Below are 22,039 nucleotides of genomic sequence, written 5' to 3'. Positions count from 1 at the left end.
ATTTGTGTGCTCTGTGCAGAGAGATTGCCTGCCGCTACTGGCTTGGTCTTGTGCATGTCTCCATGAGTGAGGATGGAGACGCTGAATGAAATGAGGAGGCGTCGACCCCCACTTCCCTGAGTGCCCTCCCTCGTCACCTTACTCACAGTCCACCCTCCCTCTGAGGGGTGTCGCGACAGTGACGCATGGTGTGGGGCTATTCAGGAGGTACTCCAATGATGCACTGCTCTTATAGGTCCAGGAGTGGAGGGAGGGACTGAGGGGAGTGGCTGTGTGGAGACAGGTGACATTTTTGGTAAATGTGCCAGCTGGGTGGTGAGATACCTCTTGAAGGGACTTCGGTGAGAATGGTGGAGACTGTACGTAATGGGCCTTACAGAAAGAAATTCGGGAATTTTGGAACCCCTTCCTGAGTTGCCCCCTTCCTCAAGATTTCATCCAAAAGCCAGATTCTCCCCCTGCCCGCTGCCTGCATTATTGCCTGCCGTAGAGAAAGCGTGATCATGCATGGTGGTGCACGGCGGTGGGCTGCACGACAGCACTGGCTGTCTTGCGTTCCTTAGGCTCCATCGTCCTCCTCTGACTCCTCTCCATCTGGGGAGGCTTTGTTTGGCGCTGTTTTCCTTGGCATCTGCAGATGACACTGCGCCAGGACAATATAACACGGCCACCAACAAGCCAAATCGAGCAGTTTCCAGCGTCAACGCGCAGGCAGCGGCTTCCAGCAGGCAACGCCCCACTCCAGAAAGTTCCCTGGAGAAAAAATCCTGCTCCCCTCCCTTCTCACTTGATTAATATTTGTGGGCGTGAAATTAGTGTTTATGAAAATTGCTGCATTGAGATCTCTGGGACTTCCAAAGGTGCAGTGTAAGGTTCTCCCACTCACAGAGCAGGTTACGACAGCATGGTCGCCATCAGTGCAAGCGTCCCTTCACAAACTCAGAGCAGGTGACGTATATTCTGCAGCAGCAGTGCAAGCTTCCCTCAGGCACTCTGCAGGTACACTGCATGCATTGACAGAGAAGCCTTGCCTCGCGTACAGAGAACAGGTTGTGAGCATGCAGCGGCATGAGCTGCCTTGGTGCAAGCTTCCCACGCACCAAGTGACGGCCTAGGCCATGGCCGGCAATAGCAGTGCAAATGTCTCTCACCGCCCCGGCTGCCTATGCATTGCGGCAACAGTGCAAGATACCCTCTCACACACAGCCAATCAAGTACATGCAGCCACCCCCACTGATGAGGGGTGTACCAGCAGGTTCGAACTGGCCTATAGGGCAATAGGCCCATGGCCGAACCAAAAAACAAAAAATGCTGGTGTGGCCCAGTTTTTTGTCTAAAAGTGGGCCGCTTTTTTGCCAATTTGGGCCAGTTTGATAAGTTAATTCACTCTAAGGCTAGTAGTTTTGACCAGTGTGTCTGGATAAATATTCTTTAAAATGCACAATTTGCATCACACTTTAGCAAAAAACTCCCCCTTGGTTACTATTCAAACTGTGCCCGAAAAAAGATGAGTTGTCATTTGCCATGGCGGGCCACTTTTTCATTGGTGCCCGAGACAATTTTATAGCCCAGTCCGACCCTATGTTCCAGCCACTTTTACTCACTAAAAACAGGCAAATACTCCTGCGGTGTGGAATAGGGAGCACAAGTGCCGCTAAAAAAAAATAGGAAACAGTGGAGGATGCCACCGGCATTGCACTCCCACAGCTGCACATATGTGGTGGGATCAGTGGTATCAGCAGAGCAGTGCCACAGGAAGGAGATAGCATTTATTTATTTAGTTTACATTTTTATAGCGCTCACACAGCCTGTGGACATCGAGGCACTGGAATATGTCTTAGTTGCGTATTTATAATGCACTTAATACCCAGAGGTTTCTAAGCACGGACCCGCGGATGGAACCTGTGCTGCTTCTTGTCGTCTTGATTCCAAGGCGTGCACGTTGCCACTGAGCTATCCTCCCCGGACAGCATAGTTAGTATCAGAGCATGATTTGAAGAGGAACATTGAGATAAACATGAATATTTTAATGTGCATGAAGTTCTAGGTGCAAAGAATGACGGATTATCTTTGTGTGATGTATAATTAATAAAATATACCTTTACTCCCCTGAAAAAAATATCCCCTTGCGTAATGGCAATTACCTTTCTATTCCCTAAAAAAAAATTTACGCCACCGTAAATTACGGTGGCGTAATTAACAACAAGGTCCCTTAGCGCCATGGATTTTAACACCTGCTAAAAGCAGGTGTTAAATCCTCCATGGCGCTAAGGGACCTCGGAATCAGGCGGTAAGGGTCGGCGCTGTTTACGCCGCCGTAAACCCCTTACCGCCTGGGTCCTAATGAGGCCCACTGTCTGCACCCCTGCATCCAACAGCAGTGCAGGCTTGGCTGACACCCAGAATAGGTGGAGTACCTGCGGCAGGCAGCAGTGTAAGCTACATTCATGCACAGGCCAGGTGGAGTATGAGCACCAGGAGGACAAGTTTCCACTCAAACACAGAACAAGTGAAATGCATGTAGCAGCTGCGCATGCTCCCCTCACACATAAAAGAGTTGTGCATAGCCAGAAGCAAGGCGAGCGTCTCTCAAATACACACAACTGGTGCCCCAAAAACAGTGCAAGGGGTGTGTGTTTACCTCTCACACCCAGCTGGAAAAGTCTAGACTGCAGTTATGACATCTTCGGTCGTACGCAGGACAGAAGCAGCACACACAAAAGTGCAACCTATTTACAAACACACTACCACACACATTCACATGCATGCACACATACACACACACTTTCTCTCACTCTGCAGGGAGCAGTAGGGCAAGCCACTCTCACAGATGGAAAAGGTACAGCATGGGCAGTGGTCAAGTGGGCGGAGGCGATTGGGAGCTGTGCTCCTTTGAGGAATTCGGCCATCGGCATGGTGGGTGTGCGTTGGCCTGGGATTTTTGGAAATTTTAAATGAAATTGAATGATGGTAGATCAACCTCTGGAAAATGTGTGGGGCTAATCCGGACACATTTTCCTATGCTCACCGCATGACATACACATAGACCCGTGTACTCTGGGTGGACACAGCCTACATGCGCTACCCCCCCTCCATGTTATGTTTAGTTAGAATATGACAGCTAAAAGTACATCAAGGCATCTCAGAAGGGGGATGGTAAAATCTTCCTCCTCTCATGGCCGGACTCATTAACTAACAAAGGCTGCATGAATCCACCTGTTGTTGTAGCATTGGGGCTCAGCAGTCACCCCATTTAACAGCAGAGAGACACTCAGGCCCATCAAAAACTCCCCACCTCAAGAATAGAAGACTCAGCCATGAGGCAAAGTTACTGTCTTTATTATCTAACAAACGACAGGGATCACACTAGAAAACATGAGTTCTCCAGGGTTCTCTAGTTCTGAGTGTGTGTCACCTGGTTTTATCCAGGTGTGGCATCACAAAACTAAGCTCCATTCCCAAAACCTATTGAGCATTCATATATTTCAGTTTAGGCAAACTAGCTATAGGTCCTCTAGGTGTTAATTCTACTATTGGATAGCCATATCTGGTGGCTCCAACTGGAACCACCTCTGCATGTTTCAATCTACAATGTTGCAAGGTCGCAGGGAGACCATTGGCTCCCACAACATATTATATCTTCACATGAAAGGTGTCTCTGGATTGGGCAGAATGGATCCTCCCAACCCTAGGACCCTGGACGGTTAGCAGGCTGAGTGCACCTTCTCAAAGTGATGAGAATGAACATGGAGGGGCTGTTTCTTCCCTTATGTTGCCATCACTGATCACCTAAACCTGGGGGTGTGTATTTAGCTGGCAGTTCGTGGCCAACACTTGTACCTTTCCACCTCTGATTTAGTGGGAACAGCTTCTCTCTGTCTACCTTGTTTGAATGGGCATTGTCTTGCTCTGTTGGGTCACGTGTGTTGAGACCACAAAATGGAGCTCTCTTGCCTGCAATTATGAGGATTTTAGTCTGAATTTCTCACAGGTGGCTTATCGTCTTGGTAACCAGAAACTTTCCATTTCCACTCGTCCTTGGCGGGTGTGGCGTTCTGCTTATCTCTGGCTGCAGCAATCATGCCCGCCCTTCCATGTACTCAAAGCTTGTCTCCCCTTCCTCATTCATTTCAGTGGTCCTAAAGTTTCCATGGCAGTCCTTATGGCTTTTCCATATTAGTTTCAGTCAAGCATATGCAAGCTTGGTATAAATATATTTTGGCATCTTGTGGTTCAGCTTTGGCTACGAATGTGACTATACATAGAGATATGTATGTGTGTCTGTCATCTACCTGTGCGAGTCATAAGCATGTGTTTCATGTCTATCTGCAATAAGCTAATGCATGTTTGTGTAACTTCGTAAATGGATGGCTATGTACTTCATGTCTAAGTGCTGCAATGTTGTGATGTCAGTGATGATGTCATTGATTTCTTTATTTGCGGTCAGTCAACTTGTTCGATTGATGGCCTCTCCATTTCCACCAGACCATCCAGTAACGTTTCTCACATCTACGATACATCAACAATGACGGTGAAGGGCCTAAGAGGGAGGAGCAACTGTTGTGTCTCTCTTTGGGCTGAGAGTCATGTGGGGGTCAGGAGGGCCATTCTGGGACCTCCGTCTTCACAGTCCTTTGTTAGCTGCGGGTGGCAGCTTTGCATACTAATCAGAGTTAATTCAAGCCAGCCCACCGGAGGCTTGGTCGCAGGACTAACAAAAGACAGGAAAACCCCAACAACCTTTGATATGCACTGTGCCAACCTGATGCCAGCTCCCGCCCCCCAGTAGCAAGTGCAGTGACATGTCATGTCTGGGACTATGTATTTACAGTAGTCATCCCCATGCAGGGGGACCCCATTCAGAGAGTACGAGTATGTGGTTTGGCAGCGACCAAAAGTCTGGTCTCACCATAGCTTCAAGGGAGACCTGCCACTTTCATCAGGAACCACAGAGAGCTCCATGAACCTGAGGGATCCTTTGATCCACACCAGACAGGAAAATGGGTTAGGCATAATATGACATGTTTTCACCCCTTTACCTTTTCTTTTGCAAAGCACTCTGGATATGACCTCATGCATACCAGAGATAGATTGTTGGTGGGACCCAGGATTGGGTCATTAAGGTAGGCTTAGCCTACACCAATCACTGTGGTCCATTCGGCTTTTAACGAGGGTTATCCTCCTCTTTTGGGAAGATCATCTGACGACTTCGCAAGGAGTAAGAAGAAGAACTAATTTGGTCCCTGGCTGAAGGTACAGTCTGTCTTACAGCTTCTGCCAGTGAAGGAAGGCCAGTATTTCCAAAGAGGGAAGCAAGATCCCTCCCATAAACATCTCCCAAGGAACAAAGGGAGATACTGAATCCAGACGACCCTCCAGCAGATCCAGAACCGGTACCCAGCTTGCACACAGTCTGCCCTGCTAGACTCTGCAAGCAAGCTTCCCAGGTGGGAAATGCCAGAGAATCTCTGAACCAAACCAAGGACAAGGCCACTGCCTGCAACACTCTCCTCAGCTTTGGGTTGACCGCCTTAAAGGACGACATGAGCCCAGTGAAGATGCTAGGAGGAGTGCATCGACAAGCATCAACCAGTGTCCACCTTAAAGGAACTTTTTGAGCCAGTCGAGCTCCTCGAGATGCAACCAACTGCGCTGCTGACTGTTGTCACGCCGCAGTCGCTAACATCATCCAAGACACCTCGACCAGTGCTTCAGACCCACCAACCAGCACTGAGATGATTCCTGACCTTGAGCCGTCGTGGAGGCCAGCCTGCAACCGTCCATCCAGCCTCACTTGCCGAACTGCCTGCCGCCTGATAACCGCAGCTGTCTCCCATCTTGAATTCTGTCACAGGAGCTGCAAAGTGCCCTGTAACAGACTCGACCCTGTCCAGCACCAATAACTTCTTCAAGCACAAGGCCCGTAGTGACATTTGTACGATCCCTTGCTCTCTTTGTGCTGAAACCAAGTATCCTTGAACTATTGCGATAAATTACTTTACTGACTACCCTCCTGTCAGTATCCAGAGTGCATCCCTTTTCCTTCTTGAAACTGTCTGTCGTCTGCATTCCTTTACAGGGTGGGTTGTATTTTGTAATGTGCTAGAACTGTCTGTTGAATTATAATAAAGTAGATATGTTTATACAACCTTGACTGGACATTCCCTTTTATCATTGGGTAAAAATTGTATTTTTGCTGTGTTGCAACTAACCAATGATCCACGATTGTGCAGAGATAAGCCTGCTGTTCCGTCCACATTACCAAAATTGGACAAGGGGGTTTATAATTTACTTGTGTTGCCAATCTGTTTGGATCCCTGCTGGTGTACGAGAGGTGTGGGGCTGATTGATGGTTTAGAAACCAATTTTCATCCCTGGAACATTGGTGCCCCAGAAGTTGATTCGTCACAACACCTCTACTTTTTTTGTAAAGGTTTTACTGTTCCTATACTTTTATTTGAAAAGGAAACCGCTCCGGAACTGTTTCATTTTTAAATAAAAGTGTAGGAAGGAGTTGAAACGTGCACTTCAGTGCACTGCACTGAACATTGCCTTAAAAAGCAGGTGTGTTTGTTTGGGGGTTTGTACGGTGCGTGGGAGGGGACGTGGTGATGGTGTGTGTTGGGAGCGGGGGTAGGCCAGCAGGGAACAGAGTTCCACCACTTCTATTCGTACACTTCGACCACTGAGCAAGCATGGGTAATCACCTGTGCTTCTTTCCGCTGGATGCTTTCTATCCCCTAGTGTAGGTGCACTCCAACCTTTGAATTTGGAGCTTCCGAACCCACAGTTCATATCCTCTCCAGACACCCTGTGCCTCCCTGGCCCTCACCCCCTTACTTAGAGAATCTCTCTGCTACCCAGCCATTAGCTGCCAGGCCATACATTAGCAAGTTCTTTGGTCCCCAGCCCTCATCTCGTGCTCCCCAGGAATTAGTTCATGGTCATCCCAGTCCCCGGCTCCTGGACCCATCAGCTGTTAGCGGTGCTATCCCTCCAAATACATAACCACTCTGCTTTCTAGGGCTCATGTTCTGTCCGTAGCAGAGGTGTTGCTGGAGGAGGGGGGGGCTAAGGGGACTATAGCCCTGGGTCTTTAGGTTGTAGCCACGGATAGAAGCTCAGGGGTTACAACCAAAAAGCTAGCTAGCCCCGAGTCTTGACAGTCCCGACGTTAGCGTAGCCCCAGATCTTTTCCAGACCTAGCAACTCCCCTGGTCCGTAGCCATGTGCACTTCAAGCCTAGATGTCTCTGCTCCCCAGAACTCCTGTGCTTTCTGCCCCTAGCTCCTGTGCTCTTCCATTTTCTGCTTCTATCGTTTATATTTCCAATAGTCGCTTTGCTATGCAGCCCTGGCTCAAGTGCGCTTCAGTCACGCGCGCCTGTGTGCACCGCCTCCTAAATCCCTTGCTCTCCAAACACTAGCTCTAGTGTTCAGTAGCTCACAGACCCTGCTCCCCATCCCCTGCCAGACCCCCCCTAGTCTCCTCGTGATTCAAGTGCTCTTCAGCCCTTAGCCCCCACGGTCTCTCGCCTGTAACTCCTGTGTCCGCCACCCCTTACCCTCCCCAAGTCCAGTATCCAATATGCGCCAGCCTTTTGCTCTTGTGCCCTCCACAGATAGCACACCTCAACCCTTGCACCACAAAGGGGGCATTTGTGATGCACACTTTCAAATGCCCCTTTTCACCCCCTTTGCTCCTTTCTGCAACTCAGTTGGCGTTTTTTACACAGTGTAAAGGCAGGCACGAACCACAGCTGTCACACATGCAATTCTATCCATCTATCAGGGATAGAATTTTTTTTGGTTGTGCGTTTCAGTGACCAGCCTCATAATGGCGTGTCACTGTAAAGTGCCTTCGTCATATGTAAGTGTCAAGAGTATGCCCTTCCTTCTATTTCCCATTGCACTCTCTGCTTCGATTTCATCCCATGACTTCTCCACACGGCGCCATGTGATAATGTCGCCTGGAAAAAGTCGCCAGGTAGGTGACTTTTTTTTCCTGGCCCCTAACCTACTTTCCCCAAATATTCTCGGAGGGGTATTATACACTCCAATCCTAGAATGTTTCTGAAAAGTGATTTTAAAGAGGGTCAATTTTATGGGAAATGTCGCTCCTTGGTGGCCATTTCCCAGGTGACTTTATCACTGGACACCCTCCACACTCACCTCGCCCGTTCTTTTCTATTTTCTGATGCATCTACAGCCAGATTAGATAACATTTGCACAAGTGCTACAAATTGGGCAAACGCATTGATAATACAAAATGGAGTAAACCAGATTGGTCCGAATCCATGCGATCTAAATTATTTTGCAGACTGTTTTTGTACTGTGTTTGCTGCATAGCATAAAACAAAAGGTGTCTACTACACCTCTTTTCATGTCGCAGAGCAAACAAGTAATGTAAAAAGCAGGCATCAATGTTCCCCTGGCGAAAACATTGACCGATAATGCTGATTGCCTACATTCCAAGTTACCTAGGCAGTAAACTTGGTGCTAAATTCATTTGCTCTGATTTTTGAAGCACTCCGTGTTTATGGAACATAGCCGAAGGCAAGGCCATTCAGCCGCACACATCAGCAACCATACTCCATTCCAAACGACATATTGCACAACACCCCGGCCATTAGAATATGCAGCTTTCCCTAGCTGGACACATAATGAGTCTACTAATGTCGCTCTCTCTCTTGTCAACTTCAAAGCACCCATCCACTTGCCAGCTCGATAAGGGTAGCTAGTAGGAACCTGACCACCCCTTCCCCAACCTCGCTTTGGCTAAAATGCACACACGCATTCTAAACTCCTCTAACGAATTTCCCGTACCTGGACTTTGGTTCCCCCGAGGGAGTTCAACTTACAGCACGTTGGGACCATACCCATGGTGAAAGGCACTATACAAACGACAATTACAATAAATATGGGTAAGCTTTGATAATTTGGCCCCTGGTGAGAGACCCTCTGTTGACACTGGGGGTCATTCCAAGTTTGCCGGTCTGGAAATTACGTGCCGGTAATAACGTTTACTGGCACTTTTCTGGACTGGCAAACTACTCGTTTGCTAACGGGGTTGCCTGATTTACCTCCAGCTAAAAGCTGCTGGTAATGCAGGCACCCCACCGGCAAAAACCATCAGTTTTACTGGCCTCGGTACTACTGGTGCCGGAAATACTGCCATTGCCCCCATGGGGAATACCATACCTTTGCCAGCACCTGTAATCTTCCGGTCAGGTGCCGTTAACGGGAGTACCATTTGCCGGTTTCCTGGCGGGTTTATCACCAGAATACCGTCAAACTCCTAATGACCCCCGCTGTCTCTACCTGGCACATGGCGTCTCTGCAGCTGTAATCTGACCTGCATTTACCTTTCATCGGATGAGTGTTCTGATAAGGATCTACTTTCAAAGCCTGTGGTAAAAAGTGGAGCAATTGCTTATTTTCCAGACGCTTGTTGGGGCAAGGCCAAATGGTGTGAAAAACAGGACCTCAATCCTTAGCTCCTTTCCTCGCCGGTACCCCTGTGCCCTGTAGCAGCTGGGTCGCTCTTTAATCATTATTCCACGTCCTCTCTCTCAAGGCCTTTGCACCAGTGCTCTCCAACTCCAAGCTTATGTGTTCCCAGTGCCTGACAAACAAGTTTGGACCCAGCCACAGGCAAACCGAATGGAAATGTGTTCTGTTCCAGAAAGGACAGCGTGTCCCTCTGTTCACCTGCAGTGAACGCCTTCATTAGAGCCTGGGAGGGAGGGGGGCGGGAGGAAGGGAGGGAGCGCTCCGGGAGCCTCTGGGCTTGAACATATGTCATAGACACACACAGAAACCTGGACACTGAAATGATTGGCCACACGGACGAGAAAGAAGGCTATAATTTGGCTGGGGTTTAAAAATGGTGCAAGCAGCTCTTCTTCATGAATGGTAGGAGGTCAGGTTGTTGGGGGAAGCCCCCCATTTATAGGGAGAACCTGCGTTCACTTTCCACAAAAATTGTGGCCACTGAAAGGCATGCTTGAGATGAGGGAGTTGCTCTTGAGAGGACAATCCCTGGTTCCAGGCCATGAACAACACTCAGGCCTCGGCCTCACCATGATACTCGCCCACGATGTGTTCCCTCGGTGTGAATGGACCTACCCTACTCTGTCCTAATCACATCCACGTAGTCGCCCCTACTTACCTCTGTTCTCTCTTTACGTTCTCTCGGATTACCACTTTCGCCCACCCTCCACTCTTTTTACTTTGTGACGTTGTGTCTCCAGATGCGTCATTAGATCAAGAAGTGGATGTGGTTCTTCTGGAAGTATTCCAGGAGAGTCTTCAAAAATGGGAGAGGGGCCGTAGAGCAATGGAGGAGTCCCATGTTAGGTATTGGCCACTCGTCCAGGATTAGTACACGGACATACATCTCCTGCCCTTGGGTTGTGGAATCCCTTGGAATGGTTTTTCCATGGGACCCGCACTTTCATCCAGTTTAGCACAGAGGCTTCAGGGAACCTTGGGTATGGGGTCTCACGCAGCAATATTTTAATGTTTGCACCCTGAGGGGTTTCTAAAGCATTGGTGACATCTTGGGATTTGATCTGATCCTAGAGCCTATTTGAGCTCATCCGTTCGAGCCTACCAACTCTTTTGTTATTCGGCTCTTAACCGAAAAGGTTATTTTTCCAGTCAAATGGCCATAAGTGTTTCCTGAAGGAGACATGCTTGGCTCCACGAATCCGCATTTAGTCCAAGGGTTCAGGCGAAGGCACGGGACATGTTGTTCTAGGACTCCTTTTATTGGGCCTGGCGTTATTGCTCAGTTGGAACAAATCAAGGCACAAATGGTCTCAGCCAAGCAAGTACGTGCTTTGGCCGTCAGAAAATGCTGAGATATTGAGAGGGACCAACCCGGGTAGGTGTTCTTGCAGTGGTCGCCGAGAACACATTAGCCACTGTTCTTTTCCAGAACTTGGAATGCCTCACCCATCACGTACCACCAGATCCCAACTTCATTCGCTTTCCTTAAAATATGAAACAGTTCTGTTGCAAAGCATCATGGCCTCCTCGTAGTTGTACTAGTGCTGCCTGCCAGTTTAGTGTGATTTAGTTATTGTGGCAGCTTTCTCACTTCCTCACTCACCTACTCAATGTATTAGGCTCTCATCTGTTCAAACTTCGGTTTTTAGAGCTCCATTCTCTAAAATAACTTTAAAATCCACTATTAGCGTAAAATCGCAAGTACTGAGTGTGGCGACAAAATAGCCATCAGTCAAAGAGCTTTTTGAAGACCTCCTTCCTTGTTTGTGCCACCAAGTCTTTATTTACACTCAAATGATTTGTTTCAGGAATTTGATGCCACCAAATGTGGTCATACTTGTCAGACCTTGGCCTGTGAAAGATGATTAACTCTTGGGAAATGGTGGCCGTGCCGTTGAAGATTTTGGATTGCTTGTGAGCGTCAGAGGGGCGATAGAAGCTTGGTTGCGGCACTGGAGGGTTTGCCTATTGTTTGCCTTCTCTCAGACCCCCTTTTTAATGTTTCTTCTTTTAGGCTGGCTCTGACCGCTGGCAGCAAGCTGGAGGTGGATGGCCTCTGCATGTTGGATGAAGGCGGTGATGATGGAACAATGGAGGTGGTTTCCAGGGACGGGGCCCAGAGTCCGAGTCCAGCAAAGTACCTTCTGTCTACACTAGGAGATCAGTTCTGTGAGATCATCCGCAGAGATCGGGAAGCCCTGTCCTGGAGCCAGCGGGACCATGAACGTAAGTAAGAGGAGGCGCACAGGGGGCAAGTTAAGCACACACCTCTCTCGCCATGTCTCTTCTGCATACGCGTGTGTTGCATAAGCTTTATCTCCAGTATCAAAAGTTTCACTTATTTTGTATGAGTCTAATACCTTAGAGAATTGGCTTACTCTTTGCCTATTTTAATTTCCCTATGAACTAGAAAGCAGTAGAAAGCCTGAAATTCCGTGTGTTTCTGTGAATTCACTAATATTTGGTCTGAACTCCTAGAATATCGCTCTGGTGTAATAGTTGACTGAGGTCTTTGTTTTTCAGTTTGTGGAGTATGGATGAAATGTTTGTGTTCTATATTGTGTCTACTATTTCCAGTAGATGGGTGTCTATTTCATTGCATTGTATGTTTCTATAAGCCGTGTGTGTGTGTGTGTGTGTGTGTGTGTGTGTGTGTGTGTGTGTGTGTGTGTGTGTGTGTGTGTGTGTGTGTGTGTGTGTGTGTGTGTGTGTGTGTGTGTGTGTGTGTGTGTGTGTGTGTGTGTGTGTGTGTGTGTGTGTGTGTGTGTGTGTGTGTGTGTGTGTGTGTGTGTGTGTGTGTGTGTGTGTGTGTGTGTGTGTGTGTGTGTGTGTGTGTGTGTGTGTGTGTGTGTGTGTGTGTGTGTGTGTGTGTGTGTGTGTGTGTGTGTGTGTGTGTGTGTGTGTGTGTGTGTGTGTGTGTGTGTGTGTGTGTGTGTGTGTGTGTGTGTGTGCGCGCTTGTGTGCATATTTTCTAGATGTGTGTTCTGTATTGGCTCAGCATGCCTCTCTGAAGAAGTGATTTGCAAGGGGCAAACGAGCTGTATTTCTTAAAGCATAATGGGATAGAAATAGTAGAGGTTCCCTAAGGCAGTAATTATCAAGGTGCACCAAGAAATTTTATTTTGAAGGTCACTGAGATGGGTATTTTCTGTTTTCACTTAAGTGGGCATTCCCCTGGCACTGACACTTGGATTGTTATTAAGCAATGATACAACGTTTCTGTGGCATAGTGAGGCAGATATCCCACATTTGAACATAGTGCAAGATTCCTCAAGACCCATTTCACTTAGAAAGTGTACAGAATTTATTAAGAAAACACCCAGAATTCCAGAAGAAAATTAAAAGAATTTCTTAAAAACATACAAAGGATTGGTAAATAAACACACATGTTTTGAAGATTGATTTATGGATTTCGATAGAAAAACGCTAGAAATTCAGTAACAAAATTGAAAGATTGTTTATAACATCACAAATTGTATTAGTAATACCAGATCATTTCGTAAGAAGGTGGGAAGAAATAATTAACACCGTGCACACAGTTGAGTAAAGGAACACATTTCCCTAGGAAATGATGCCGACTGAGGATCCAATAATGAAACACGTAGAATAAGTTAAGTTGTGCAAAAACAAAATACCTATGAAAATGCTTGGAATTCTTTTTTAAAAAATGTCACATGTTTATTTCAGAAAGTGCCCAAAATTATTGGTGAAAAAAAGCACATAATTCATCAAGAAAAACTTGTTGGGATAAATTAGGATAATGTAAAACAATTCATTGCCAAATTGCATATATTGTAACAAGTAAATGTAGAGATGTTTAGGAAATCCACCAGAGCGTATTAACATAATGCAGACCTTTCATTAGGAAAAGATAGGAATTCCTAAGAATGCCCACAGAACGAGTACATATCATGCACAGCATTGATTAAGATAAGGTGTCTATTCACAAGGAAAATGCCGAGGTCTCCTTACCAAAGTGTACATCATGTATCTGGATAATCCAAGTAGTTCATGACGGAAAATAAATAAAATACTTTTCAGAGTAACATTTAAAAACACGCAGACGAGTTGAAGTAAAGGCACACAATTATATAACAGGATGTATAAATGCTATTGCTAAAATGTATTAACTGTATTATGGCAAAGCACAAAATCCACTAAGCCAGGGTACCGATTTAATAAGCAATTGAACAGAATATATTTAAAAACGTCCATCATGAAAGTGCACCTTATGTAAACAGAATTATTTAAGAAATGTTTCAGAGTTACGTAGCTAAGACCAGAAACCTTATTACATTAAGTAACTACACTTATTAAATAAATGCACCTTCTAGTCTGATTCACAGATATTGTAGAAAAAGTGCAGACCACCTTGAGGCACTGCACAAAGGGTGTCTGGAAAATGCACAGATTAAAACGCCTTTTTCAGATCCGCCAGAGCACCAGGGGACTACTCCGGTGGTGATAGTGTGCGGTACAGACGTCCTTTAACATTAACACTAAGAATGATGATACAGCACATCAATTAGATAGAACCAGGTTCACAAAGAATCAGGCACTCAGGAGAAAAGTGCACCTTTTCCGCTAGCCTGGCTTAGAGAAATGCAGAAGCCACCAAATTCAAAGTGATGAAGGGCCCCTGCCCGAAGGGCATGTGCCCCCGCACATGATATGCTCTAGTCACCCCTCCTTCATGCGGTGGTACCACCTGACACTAGCGTGTGACAGCCTCCCAGCTCCCATGTAAATCCCGGCAGCATTTATTAACATGATGAACCTTTAAAGGGCACAGCTGTCATGGTGCAATATCATCATCAAAGTTTATTCGGATTTAAAATCCATAAGACACATATAGATATAACAATACATCAAAAGAATAATCAACGAGCAATATAAAATCGAAATATATGCCAGAAATTTAAAACATACTAAATAAAAACAGTGGGTTAAAAATTACCGTCCAAACATTTTTTCCTGCGATGCCAAGATTTTCCCAAAAATTCCAAGCAACCCCATGCAACTGGTATGGTTTCTGCACGTAAAGATAAATCAGTGCAGGTAGGTCTTTCACTTTGCTGCTATACAAAAGATAAGGTTGGACGCCAGCTCGGTCTGAATTTAACAAGTGTTTCCTATTAGATTCAATCCTGAGCCCAGATGTTTCCCTGAAGTATCAAAAAAGAACAAGGTGATTTATAGTCCTTCGTAGGAGACAGGAATTGATGTGGTACAGCTCCAGTTGACACTGAGCTCTTTTTTGGAGTCCTCTGATTTGTTCGACCTATTTCAGTCAGGTTTTCGCCCCGGCCAGGGTACAGAATCGGTACTGGTCTCTGTTTTGGATGACCATACTCCTCTGGTTGATCAGGGTGGGGTATTGATATTGATATTTTATTTCTATCGCGCTCGTACACAAGTGTTTCAGAGCTCGATAAGGCAAGGGAGGGGAACAGAGGAGAACCAATCAGCGATCTTACTAGGCCCAGTGACATTGAGAATGCGCAAGTGCATTTGAGAGGGGAAGGGGGAAAGAGCATGGAAGGGGGGAGAAGTGGAAAGTGCGAAGCAGAGGAGAAACAGATAAATAACAATAAATAAATAATAAAGGCAACAAACAGTGGTAGTGCAGCCAGCAATTTGCAAGTGCTAGGTTTAAGGCAGCAGACAGGCTAGGTCTGATAAGTGCAGGAAGAAAAGGGGGGCTGTATGGGTACAGATACAGACCCCAGTGCAAGGGGTGGCCCGGAGCCAGTGCGGGAGGGTGGCAGGGTGAGCGAGTACCTTGGCCCGGAGGACAGAGAGTGGCCAGGTGCACAGTGCCAAGAGAGAACAGATCAGCAGGGGAGAGGGGGGGGTGAAGGCAGAAGAAAAGAGGAAGGTCTTGAAGTGCTTCCGGAACCGGAGATGGATCTTCTCAAATTTTAGAGTGGCAGGGAGGCTGCTCCAGAGGGAGGCCCCAGCCGAAGACAGAGATCTACCCCCAGCTTCTTTCTTTGAAAAACGACTGACCCTGAGGGAGTTGGAGGTAGAGGAGCGAAGAGCTCGAGAGGGGAGGTATTTGCGAAGGGATAACTGAAGGTATTTTGGTCCCAGGCCCCAGAAAGACTTGTGGACAATGCAGAGGGATTTAAATTTAATCCTTGCATCCACTGGGAGCCAATGGAGAGATTTCAGAGCTGGAGAGATAGAGAGGGTCCAGATTTCAGAGCTGGAGAGGGTGGGGGCCCTGATTCTGCTTCATCTGTCAGCGGCATTTGACACCATTGACCACCCTACCCTGATTGCCAGGCTTTCCTCAGCTGGTCTCTCTGGCCAAGTTCTCGGTTGGTTCTCGTCTTTTTTGGCTGGGTGCTCCCAATCTGTGTCTCTATCTTCTTTCTGCTGTCACCCGATCCCTCTGCTTTGTGGAGTTCCCCAGGGCTCCTCATTATCTCCTACTTTATTCAATCTGTATATTCAACCTCTCTTGGGCATAATTCACACTTTTGGTTTTTTGTGTTACTTCTATGCCGACAATATGCAAATTATCGTGCGGATGGATTTAACTCAACCTGAGACTGCGGATCAGCAGAGGAACTGTCTGAAGCCAGTTGGTGATTGGATGGGCTTAAATTGGCTTAAATTAAACAGGGAGAAAACAGAGGTGCTGCTGTGGATACCACATCGAACCACGTTGTTTTGCACCTCTAAATTCTGGCCTGAGAGCCATAGCCCCTTCCCCCACCTGGTCTTCTTGGTGAAGGACCTGGGGGTCAAAATATCGGCCTCTCTTTCTATGGCCGAGCAGGTCTCTCTCGTCTGCCAGAAGGCGCACTTCAAACTCTGGACTCTTCGGGAAGTAATTCCGTGCATCCCTTTGAAATGCCACTCCCCACTTGTTTCTTCCCTAGTTATCAGTAATATTGATTACTGTAATGCCCTATACCTTGCTATTCCGTGGTATTTGCTCCACCGTCTACAGCTGCTGCAGAATATGGCTGTGAGAGCAGTCCTTCATCCTCTGTATCGTGCCCACATGTCTCCTTTCTTGCGACAGCTCCACTGACTCCCTGTTGAGCAGCGCATTAAGTTCAAGTCACTCTGCTTGGTTCACAAGGCTATCTACATTCCTGTCAGGGCTCTTCGCTCAAAATCTCTGAAGATTATTCAGGCCCCTAGGGCTAGGCTTGCGCAGGTGGGCGGTCGTGCCATCTCGGTGGCGCGGGTGGGCAGCCGTGCCCTCTCGGTGCTGGCTGCTAAGGCATGGAATCTTCTTCCCTTCCTTCTTCGTACAATCGAAGATCATCTCTGCTTCCGTCGGGCTTTGAAAACCTTCCTTTTCTCGCCTTTTGTCGTGGCTGACCTCACCTCGATAGCTTGATGCCTCTGGGCTTACGCTGCGCTTTATACATTGTGATAAGATAAGATAAGATAAGATAAGATAAGAGCAAACAAGCGTAGAAAAGAGTCACAAGTCAGAAGAGATGCTAGCATACATAGCGCTTGCCCCTGCTCCGAGTAAGTGTTGGGTGATAAGTGACTTTCCCGCACATTTTAATACACATCCTGGTTGTGAAGACAGAATATGCATTTAAATGCAGGGCAACTTCCCCTCCTGCACCTGGATGTTGAACAGTGGGATTCACCAGGAGCGTCAGAATGTGAGCCTTGCATTTGCACATGCCCTGCTGCCCTCCTGCCCTCCTGCCCTGTTGCCCTCCTGCCCTCCTCCCCTGTTCCCCTCCTGCCCTCCGAGAGCATCCCTCCTCCCACCGGTTTCATGCACATTATGAGGATTCACGTGTGCACCCCTTGGCTGGCCTGAAATTGAGTTTTGTGAATGCGGGCCCCTAGAAAGTGTTCACTAAGGGTCCGATGCATGGAATTCTTTGCACGGATCAAAGTGACTTTGCACTGTTGACAAGTGACTTTGCACTGATGAAAAGTGACTTTGCACTGCTGACAAGTGACTTTGCAGAGTGTGACTTTGCACTGGTCAAAAGTGACTTTGTACTGCTGACAAGTGACTTTGCACTGATGAAAAGTGACTTTGCACTGATTGTGACTTTGCACTGGGGAAAAGTGACTTTGCACTGCTGACAAGTGACTTTGCACTGATTGTGACTTTGCACTGGGGAAAAGTGACTTTGCACTGCTGACAAGTGACTTTGCACTGATGAAAAGTGACTTTGTGCTGCTGAAAAGTGACTTTTTGCACATGGTGCACAAAGAAAATGTCCATCAGTCCTTATTTAGAAAATAGTATGCATCAAGAAAATATTCCAAATTCATTTATTTAAAATGTTTAAGGTCGTCCGCAAAAGATTGGCTCCAGGAGAAAGTACAAATCTCAATACATTACCCTTAGTGGCAATCTTCAATAATCTTGCGGTGGCGCAGAGATTTAATGAGGATGTTAAATCCACAAACGTGTCAAAAAGGAGACATGGAGGGCAGGAATCTGTTACTCTTGCTCAAAGGTGAAAACTGTCACTAGGAACAAATACGCAGACTGATATATACCATAAAATGGCATACCTACTTGTAATGACTAGTCCATTTAAAATTTGGAGTAAGACATGTGGATCTTTGTTTTTTCTTGTTTTTTTTCCTTTCTTTTGTTTATTTGCATCTGTCTGCCGCTGGGCGCGGCGTATGACTGCGCTGATGATAAATTGGGAAATACTGGAACTACTGAGGATAGTTCTTATATTACACTCGTTTTTAGACATCGTGTTTTGTATTTATACATGTTTTTCTCTTTATTTGCGTTATCTTGTAAAATAATAACGTTGTCCATGTTTTGTATCTAATATTTCTCAATGTTTAATATTGTAGACTTGTGTTTGGATAATAAACAGAATGCCTTACTAAAATACAGCAATTGTATTTGGATGCTAAACAGGATTCATATAAGATCTTAATGCAAGTTCACAAATAATTACACACATGCACAGACATTGAGAAAGTGTGCCCAGTTTTTATGCATGTCCAGAGATTGAATTATAATAATACACGAAAATGTACAGAATCATCAAACTATGCACTCATTTCGGTGCATACATGTGCAGAATTCAATGAGTTTGTTTGTTTTAGTATATTTTGCCGCTGAACCACAAAAGTATTTCACCACAGATTCAAAATATTACAGGCATATCAAACAAACATTTATTTCCTGATTCAATTAGATGAGGTTGAATACAATAACCCGAGGGCCCAGTCTAATCCCAGTGGACGCTCACTTCGTAATTCAGACTTCTCCGTGGCAATTAAAAAACGTCCCTTTGAAATGAGCACAGCGGTTACTATAAGGGTCTGGGCCAGAGGCGAGCACCCAGTGTCCTTTTCCCCAGTGGGGCAGCATTTGCTGCCGAGATCGCAGGCCTCTGTGGTATACTTCCCAGAGGATGGGCACTGAGTCCTATTGCTGTGTTTCCCGGGCGATGGCATCTAATGTCAATGCTCAAAATGCCCCTGGGCAAGGCTTGGTCCTTGAAGTCAATTCTGACAGAGTCAAAAACCTTACCCCCTGTTGGAAGATCCTGGTGCAGCTTATAATTTGCTCCCGGGTTCTAAATAGGCATCCCCCTTCCTACCTAGTTCCAGTGTGCGTATTTATTTAGGAGTGCTACCCTATGTTCACATTGTTTTGGGGCCAGTTTGGGGACTGTGTGCAAGTATATTAACCCCCCTACCCGAGCAGATATTGGTCTACTGGGTTTAGCAATGGGGGTTACTTTATCAAATCTTGCTTTTGCCTTGGCAGCCCATCTGCCCTCAAAGTAGAGATCTTGGTTGATGGAGCAAAGGCAATATTATGCGTGCTCGCGGAGGAATCGCTGCCACTCAAAGCCACTGTGGACAGTGGCCCTTTACCAGCTGCGGCCCTTGAGGTATTAATGCTTACATTCGTTCCGCTGGTGAACACCCTCACGCCCTTGATGGTTTTGGTGTTAGTGAAGCTAGTTGCAGACCAAAGTAATCTTACTTCCTCTAATGTGTTACCAAACTTATTCCCACCCTCTGGGGCTAGTCTGCAGATCCCCGCTTATTCACTCCCTTCTTGACTACTTCCAACAAGGATAAGGACTAGATTCTTTAAGATCAGAGGTTCTGCTAAAACAGCACTACATTGGCACTCTTTAGTCACTAGGTCACCAGACTCTTCATAGGATGGCTTTATGACTTGCTGGCATGAATTTGACTGACTGAATTTTCTGCTCTCCGGAACCACTTCACCCGTTACCCCGGTTGGTGTAACCAGTGTCCCCTCAGCCACGTTTCCCCTACTTCCAATCAGACAGTTCTCACTGCCCGTCGTTGCCCCCTTATGAGGCCTCTGTGGGCCCAGGGTTTGCTTAATGAGAACCAGGGGCTTGTCGGCACTGGATGTCTTGAATGGATCTGTGCATCAACCCCGGCTTTGTACTATCGGCTTGGTAGTAACAGAAGCTTGGTGATGTTGGTGCTCTTCCGGCCTGCACTGACTGGTGGGTAGTATGACGGGGAACTGCCGGAAACCCACCAGGAAAAGTGATCACATCAGTATCAGAAACCACAGCTTGCCCTGGAAGCGGTTCAACAATGCTCAGGGGCGGCGGCCGGCAGCTGCCGGCTATTAGATTGCCCCTCAGGGCCTGGTTGGTCCGCGGGAGTCTTTATCCAGACATCAGTAGGCCAGTGCCCAATGTTGGGCTTAGAATCTGTGCCCTTCTTAAGTGAGAGTGTGGGCTTATCAGTTATGATAGAATCTTTGGTTTTGTGGACAGTATTCGCCCCTTCCCCCAGGGGCATTAAATGATCCGAGAAATTGGTGGATCTTGCTAATAAGCGAGTGGGCTTCTCCCATCGGCCTTGCAGAGTTATTGGGATGAGTCTCGGCAACACATTAGCGGGGCCATTGTAGGTAATAGTGGCATTGTCCTTTTCATAAGCAGGATCTTCCTTTTGGATATGGATATAGTTGGTGATGTAAGCATAGGAGTAAGTATTGCAAGTGGGCCTGGAGTTGACATAGTGAAAAACACACCACAATTCAGAGAAAGCTCCTTTCAAACTGTGCTCAGATCTTGGGACCATTGTGCAGGGCCGTTTCCAATTAAAACCGGAAGCTTACCTGCTATGTTTGTAATGTCCGTGATGACCTGCCGCACTAAATGTCACGTTGCCCCTCCCGCGCCCCCCGCCTTGGGTCTCGCCTGTTATTTTGCTCGGGAGCCTATAATGCAGCCAATCTGCCACTGAGCAACTGGGCTCCTGAGCTTAGTGTCAGTCTTTAGAGTCTTCTGGCGCTTCTATCAGTCCAGCCAGCAAGCACAATCAAACAATCAAACAAGGGCTGCTCCTTTCCATTCTGTAGCCTGGGAGACCTTTAGCAGCAGGTGTGTGTTCCCAGACAATAGACTGTACGCAGAGTCCTGCTGAACGTGAACGCCCTTCTGTCACTGACACCCGTGCCCTTTGCCCCCGCTGGCTTTGCCCTCACCAGAGGGTTGATGGAGATTTTGAAGGTCCTTGGTGGGGGGTGAAGCTCCACAGATACGGCGGCTGACATGAGGCAAACACCCTTCTGGCACTAACGCATGCTCCCTTTCGCCCGCAGGCTTCGATAAGGAAATTCAGACAATCAGTAATATTTACTTCTTGTCATGAGCAGAAGCTCCCCAAAAACAATTGGGGCCTCATTTGATTGGATGGTGAATTCAATGAATGTGCCCACATCATCACTGGTTCACAAACACAGATCGGAGTTGGACTCCTGTGATGGAAATGTTCGATGGAGAAAACACTGAAGATTAGTTTTCCGAAAATTCTCCCCTGAACATTTCCGACTTGGCCCACAGCCCCATCCACACCCCCTCCCACCTACTTACCTTGCGGCGGCACACTTCGCTGTGTACCGCCGACTCACTGTGCCCCTGCAACACCTGTTCCCTTTCCCTTCCGTGATCGGGAACCAGCGCCGCAGTGTCCTTTCCTTTTTTTTTGTTTCACTTTTTTGGGGTCGGCTCTGGGGTTCACCCGCGCAACCCACTCTCAAAATATAGTGAACAAGAGTGTGGGGGACACCCGCATAGCCCCGCACCCCTTAGCACCGAATGGGGGATTTGGTCCAACTTTTCGGCAGTTCGGAATTTTCAAACGGCCGAAGTTCAGCCAAATCTCCCATTCAGTTTTTATTTGCGGGCTTTTTGGACGTTTCCACAACCACCCCTTCCAATCCTTATAATAATATTTTGTATGATATAGTAAGAAGGAATTAGAAGGTATTTAAATCTCTGACTCTTAACAGGGAGAATTAAGTTGATCCGGTACCCGCTGCCAGTGCAGATTTACTGTTCGCTGTTAGCCTGCTTCTAAGCTCACACAATTTTTGCTGATAACTTCTTTTATACACACAAGCATAGAGTTCTTGAAGCAGAATCTAACAGATTTGGATTGATGGGGTTCATACTCTGATGGGAATCTCGAACTCAGGACAACAAACCATCGTCTCCAAGACTGAAGCAGGAATCATCCGAGGCGAGGCAATATGCTGTGTTCACAGA

General features: G+C 46.9%; 1 protein-coding gene across 1 annotated transcript in view; it reads left to right on the top strand.

The window, feature by feature from the left end:
• HR (HR lysine demethylase and nuclear receptor corepressor) overlaps positions 1-22,039 on the top strand; it is a 410,325-nt gene that overhangs the window by 187,198 nt on the left and 201,088 nt on the right. The window contains exon 5 of the mRNA XM_069617740.1: positions 11,527-11,738. Within this exon, the coding sequence (XP_069473841.1) occupies positions 11,527-11,738 (212 nt within the window). The remainder of the gene's footprint in view (positions 1-11,526; positions 11,739-22,039) is intronic.

Source organism: Ambystoma mexicanum, chromosome 10, assembly GCF_040938575.1.
Source record: "Ambystoma mexicanum isolate Mex_15411 chromosome 10, UKY_AmexF1_1, whole genome shotgun sequence".
NCBI classification, from domain to species: domain Eukaryota; kingdom Metazoa; phylum Chordata; class Amphibia; order Caudata; family Ambystomatidae; genus Ambystoma; species Ambystoma mexicanum.
The sequence above is the reverse complement of the archived record's forward strand: the minus strand, read 5'-3'. Positions and strand labels throughout refer to the sequence as shown.